Raw genomic sequence first — 6,354 nt, 5'->3', positions numbered from 1 at the left:
AGTCTGGCGCTCCTCAACCCGAGCAATTACGTCATTGTAGATTTGCTCGGACTTGCCATCTAAAAACTGGCCCGCCTTGTTCTTGTGGGTCCGCTCGTAAAGTTCCCAAGAGTCGGGAGACGTCCCAACTCTTTGGCCTAAAAATATTTAAGAAAATTGTTAGAAATATATTTAATTATATTAAAAATAATAATTAAAAAATTATTATTTAATTACGTACCATTTGCAAACGGACACCGGCATGGGGTTTTTGGCCCGTAGAGTGTTGCATCGGGCCGTTACCGTGCTCGTCTACCGTGTTACGGGCGGCAGCACAAATATTTGCGATCCTAATGGAGTTGGGATCCTTCCAGTAACGGATGAGGCCGTCCCAAACATCCGTGGTAAGCTCAGCGGGTTTGCCACGGGTGTACCCCTTGACGATCCAGTCACCCTTCCAGTTGCAAACCGTGTCCGACAAGCGAACTTGCGCCTTCGCGTAAAACGCCTTCCTCACTTTCTCACTGACCCCGATAGACCAATGATACTTTTGCTGCAAAAAAAAAAAAATTAATAATCTGTTATTTAAAAAAATATATAAAATAATTAATTAATAGAATTACTTACAGCGTAAATCTTGAACCACGTCTTTCTGATGTAGATCGGCGTCTATTTCCAGTTTGGATGCGCCATGGAGAAGTAACCTTTAATCGTCTCGGTTACATCTGTCGCAAGGCAATTGTCAACCCCAAACCTGGAAAAAAATGAAAATTTAAATTATTTAATGAAGTTATAAATTAAAATAATTATTTAAAAAATGCACTTACCACATAGTCCCGTCGGGTCTGTCGGGGTCTATGATTGGTAAACCAGCTCTGCCTGGCATACCGAGAATATCCTCGACAGTGTACTGCGAGAAGGGAACAGTAGGTGGCACCATGAGATCGGAATGAACAGCGGCGGGGATCTCAGGAGGAGCCATCGGAGGAGGCACCGGAGGAGCCATCGGAGGAGCCATCGGATGAGCCATCGGAGGAGGCATCGGAGGGAAGAAATGCTGAGTCTCGGGAACAGACTCCTGATCCGAAGAACCGGAACCACCGGCACCTGAAGAAGAACCTGGCGGGTCTAACTGACTACCAGGCTCACCGAACATCTCTCGTAGTGAGCAGTAAGCAAATGCTTGCGAACCTGCAAAATATATTTTTTTGAGTTTATGATCATCAATAATTAAAAATCTATCATCAATAATTAAAAAATCTATCTAACAAACATAAAATCCGTAAACCTATCTAAATTCCCTAAACTAACCACCTAAACTAACCACCTATCTAAATTGTCTAAACTAATTATGGGGGCGAGGAAATTACCATTTTTCGAAGGAGAGAGGAATGGGAGAGGAGTTGGAGACGAAATGGGGAGGAAATGGAGAGGAAGTTGGGAGGAATGGAGAGTGTGAGGTTTGTGAGGTTGTATATATAACTTACGAAGGTCTCGCAATTTCCTTGTAGCTTTACGAGGAATTAAAGAGGCCCGTCTTTCTGTTCCTCGTAAAATTTTTCGTAAACTTACGAGGAAATTGCGAGGCCCGTCCCAAATTAAACGATAAATTAGCGAGGCCCGTCTTTCTGTTCCTCGTAAATGCCTCGTAAATTACGAGTTTTTAACGAGGTAAATTTCTAAACCTCTAAAATCGAAACCCCAAACCCTAAACCCCATCTTTCTTATATTCTACTTCATATATTCAAACATATCTTCCTTTTAACATATTCTTAACATTTCAAACCTCAAAATTTAAAACCACAATTCTTTAACTTCTAATATCAATCTCTTCTTTCTAATATAAACTTATACAAAATCAAATTATTTATTTTGCAACAAAAATATAATCTTTTGAAGATTTGAAAATATAATCATTTGAAGATTTGAAAATATAATCTTTTGAAGATTTAAAAATATAATCTTTTGAAAATTATAAAATTATTAATGGGGTTTGGAGTTTGGGATTTAGACAAAATAGATAAGAAAGATGGGGTTTGGGGTTTAGGGTTTAGGGGTTTAGACAACATATCTCGTTAAAACCTCGTAAACCCACGAGGAAATAACGAGGAATATAAAAAAACAAAAGCCTCGTTAATTCCACGTAAGCTTACGAGGTCTTTACGACGATTTGCGCTTACGTGGAATTAACGAGGCCCGCGTTTTTCTTTTTTTCTACTTTCCTCGTTATTTCGTCGTAAATTACGAGGAATTAACGAGGTTTGCTTTCTAAACGCCTAAAATCTAAAACCCCAAACCACAAACACCATCTTTCTTATCTTCTACTCTTCATATTCCAATCCCAAACCTCAATCTTTTTTTTTCATTCAAAACCTCAAACCTCAATTTTTATAAACATTCCCAAATTCTTATAATCTCAATACATTAAATAGTTTTTCATGATTAAAATAATCGAATCACATGCATTAAGTCTGAAAATCAATCATATTAAAACACAAATACATCAATCGGATACATTTTCGTCATCACTAGAAACATCATCATTTTCATTAAACTCGTCTTCAACAGCTTCGTCTGTGCCATCGTCGGTAAGATCTTCATACTCATGATTATGCGGATCAATGAGAAGAATGTCATCAATTTGTTGTTCAGGTTCCTCGACTTCATTTATCTGTTCTTCTTGCAATGGTGGTTCTTCTCCACTAATGATTCGTCCTCGAGGTGTAACTTTGATCACGGATAACCAATTTATTCCCGATTCTCTCATCCGAGGGTATGGAAGGTAGCTAACTTGATCTGCTTGTGAAGCTAAGATGAAAGGCTCGAATTTGTTGTACCTGAAAAATAAAGAAAACATAGAAGTAAGCTTATTCTGCTCATGTATGCCAAATAAAGAATTTGTTGTACCTTCGTCCACCATTGACATCAACTACACCGAATTTGTTAAACCGAACACCTCTGTTGACGACGGGGTCGAACCACTCACATTTGAAGAGGACGCATTTCAGCTTCAATATCCCTGGAAATTCCACTTCAATAATCTCTTGCAAGATACCGTAGAAATCGGTTTCCCCTTTCACACATATTCCATAGTTACTGGTCGCCCGCTGTCTACCATACTCATATGTGTGAAAAGTATAGCCTCGTGTGAAATACATCTGTGAGGTGGTGACCTTTACATGTGGAGATTGAATTACTTCATGTAACCACTTAGGATAATCTGCATCGTCGTCAAAATCAACCTGCAAAAACAAAGTGAACGTTAAAATACAGATCATTTATGAATAAAGAGTTTGAGTTAATACCTGATTCTTCAACCATTTAATAAAGTGTCGATCTTTCCTTTTATCTACCTCACTTGTGGATATACCTGGGAATGTTTCTTCGACTTGTGAAACAAATAGGCTGTAAAATCACATTTTATATTAATTAATATTTGGCAATTATATATATATGTTAATTTATAACTGTCCATTTATGTTACCTTTCAAAATAACGAATCAATGGATCCTCACAATTGAGTAGAATATAGGTGTGTGCACTATGAGCGTCTTCTTCACTCGACCACCAAACCTCTTTTGATTTCCCACCCAGTCGCCCAATCTGGCTAAAGATGTCTGGAACACCAGCAACTGCATATGTTGGCGCGACACCACCATCATCATATCTCCTTGGAGCTCTTTTCCGGGTCCGTACTTTTGACGCAAAGTAGTACGATGTGAAGTGAGATGTTTCTTCCGTCAAACTTCCAGCAATTATAGAACCTTCAACCTTTGCAAGGTTCTTTGCTTTTCCCTTCAAATATTTCATGGCTCGCTCATACTGATACATCCATCCGTAATGTACAGGTCCACGAAGCAATGCCTCATACGGGAGGTGGACAGCTAGATGCTCCATGACGTCAAAAAATGAGGGAGGAAATATCTTCTCCAAGTTGCACAATAAGATGGGAATGTTCTCTTGAAGTTGTTCCACGACTTCTACTTTAAGAGTGCGGGTGCTCAGATCCCTGAAAAATGCTCCAATGCCTTGTATATTCCAAAAACAATTATACACATTATTAGTCATATATTATTTCAAACTAAATCATTATATATAAAATTACTGCAATATATAATATATATAGTACCTGCAAGTGCTTCATGTACGTTTGTTGGAAGTAGCTCCGCAAAAGCAAAGGGAAGTAGTCGTTGCATAAAGACATGACAATCATGACTCTTCATCCCGGAGAACTTTTGACCCTTTTCAACACATCTAGACAGATTTGAAACATACCCATCGGGAAACTTCACTTCTGATGCTACCCAGTTGAACAACACCGACTTTTTTTCTGAAGACAATCTGAATATCGGAACAGGAACTTGTCCATTGCTTTTTATATGTAACTCACTTCTTGAGCAAATATCCGGCAAGTCCAACCTCGATTTTATGTTGTCTTTTGTCTTCCCCGGGACATTCAATATTGTATTCATGATGTTCTCAAAGAAATTCTTCTCTATATGCATCACATCGAGGTTGTGGCGCAGAAGAAGATCCTTCCAATATGGCAACTCCCAAAATATACTCTTCTTGTGCCAGTTGTGATGAACACCGTAAGAATCAGGCATATTAGGGGGAACATGCCAATTACCACCACGAGGAACTGTTTCCAAAGCTCCATAGTAATCGAGTTGCTTTTCAGTTTCTTCTCCAGTTAAATATGGAGGAGGAGTGTCTCTCACAACCCTTTTGTGCCTAAACAATGTCTTGTTTCTTCGGTACGGATGGCCAATGGGAAGAAATCGACGATGACAATCGAACCAACTTGTCTTCCTACCATTCTTCAGTTGAAACGCATCTGTCGCTCCATTACAATATGGACAAGCTAATCTCCCATGTGTAGTCCATCCCGACAACATCCCATAGGCAGGAAAGTCACTTATGGTCCACAAAAGCATCGCTCGCATCGTGAAATTCGTCTTCGTTGAGCAGTCATACGTCCTCTCCCCTGTTGACCACAAATCCTTCAACTCTTTTATCAGTGGTTGCAGGAAAACATCCAGCGACCTTTTTGGATGTTTCGGACCAGGTATTAATATGGTCAAGAATAGCAACTCCCGTTGCATGCACATCTCCGGTGGCAGGTTGTATGGCGTAAGAAAGACTGGCCACAATGAATATTGTCTCCCTGACATTCCAAATGGACTAAATCCATCGGTGCATAATCCGAGATACACATTCCGGATATTGCTAGCGAATTCCGGATATACTTTGTTAAAATGTTTCCAGGCTCTTGCATCTGATGGATGAGTCATCTCACCATCCGTCTGAGTATGCTCGGCATGCCATCTCATCTTTCCAGCAGTCTGCTCTGATTGGTACAATCTTTTCAATCTGTCGGTAATTGGTAGGTACCACATCCTTTGGTACGGTACCCTATTACGTCCCCGTCCTTGCGGCTTGAATCGTGGCTTCTTGCAGAATCGACACTCTTCTAACTTCTCATCATCTCCCCAGTAGATCATGCAGTTGTCGATGCAAACATCTATCATCTCCGAAGGCAACCCAAGACTATAAACCAGTTTCTGAATCTCATAATAAGAATCAGCAGACACATTGTCTTCCGGCAAATACTCTTTAAACAAGTCTGCCCATTCATTCATGCAACTTTCAGGTAGATTGTGATCAGTTTTAATATTCATCATTCTAGCAGCCAACGACAATTTAGAGAGACCTTCTCTACAACCACTGTAAAGTGGTTGATTCGCCGCATTTAACATTTCATAAAACTTTTTTGCATCTATGTTAGGTTCTTCATCTTCATCATGAGCTACAAATGCATCAGTTACCATATCATGAACCCTATCAAAATCTACCATCTGCTCCTCCTGATGGTAACTATGTTCATTATGCAAATGATGAGCAACCGGTTCTTCCTGAAAATTGCTATTACTACTACTAGCTTCATTCTGATCATAATTATTATAACCTTCTCCATGTTGAAACCAGATATAGTAATTTGGCGTGAAACCTCTATTTATTAAATGCTTCCAAACATTTTCACGATTTGCCAATTTCGAATTGTTGCATTTCCGACATGGACAGAACATCTTACCGCTTTCTAGGGCGAGCGGTGTGGAATCTGCTTGATGCATAAATGTCTCCAGTCCCGCAATGTATTCTTTCGTCACTCTCCCGTTAGCATCTCTATGCATATACATCCACCTCCGCAACTCGTAGACATTCCCGGAGCCTGACATTTTTTTCCTTTCACGTTTTTCTTTTTTTTTTTTTGTTGGTGTGTTTAAAATGATGTTGAAACTTCCATATTTATAGAAAATTTTCGAATCTGGTAGTTGAAGTTTTGCGATGAATTTGCGAGGAAAAGGTAGGTAG

At 39.5% G+C, this 6,354-nt stretch overlaps 1 protein-coding gene across 1 annotated transcript; it reads right to left on the bottom strand.

Moving 5' to 3' along the window:
* Nucleotides 1-2,482: 2,482 nt before the first annotated feature.
* Nucleotides 2,483-6,218, bottom strand: LOC132043471 (uncharacterized). The gene is made up of 5 exons (XM_059433942.1): nucleotides 4,109-6,218; nucleotides 3,464-4,007; nucleotides 3,285-3,384; nucleotides 2,887-3,221; nucleotides 2,483-2,816 (listed from the first exon to the last, which is right to left on the bottom strand). Exons 1-5 carry the CDS (start codon nucleotides 6,216-6,218, stop codon nucleotides 2,483-2,485), a joined length of 3,423 nt encoding a protein of 1,140 aa, XP_059289925.1.
* Nucleotides 6,219-6,354: the final 136 nt, after the last annotated feature.

Source organism: Lycium ferocissimum, unplaced genomic scaffold, assembly GCF_029784015.1.
Source record: "Lycium ferocissimum isolate CSIRO_LF1 unplaced genomic scaffold, AGI_CSIRO_Lferr_CH_V1 ctg25211, whole genome shotgun sequence".
Taxonomy (NCBI): Eukaryota; Viridiplantae; Streptophyta; class Magnoliopsida; order Solanales; family Solanaceae; genus Lycium; species Lycium ferocissimum.
Note: the sequence above shows the minus strand (reverse complement) of the source record. Positions and strands in the feature narration are given on the sequence as shown.

What these genes read in the sequence shown, in the direction of transcription:
- LOC132043471 (XM_059433942.1), bottom strand. Translation starts at nt 6,218, where the DNA reads ATGTCAGGCTCCGGGAATGTCTACGAGTTGCGGAGGTGGATGTATATG. An exon ending in TTGATTCGTTATTTTGAAAG is followed by an intron (nt 3,385 to 3,463) that starts GTAACATAAATG and finishes GTGATTTTACAG; the next exon opens with CCTATTTGTTTCACAAGTCG. An exon ending in GATGTCAATGGTGGACGAAG is followed by an intron (nt 2,817 to 2,886) that starts GTACAACAAATT and finishes TTTATTTTTCAG; the next exon opens with GTACAACAAATTCGAGCCTT.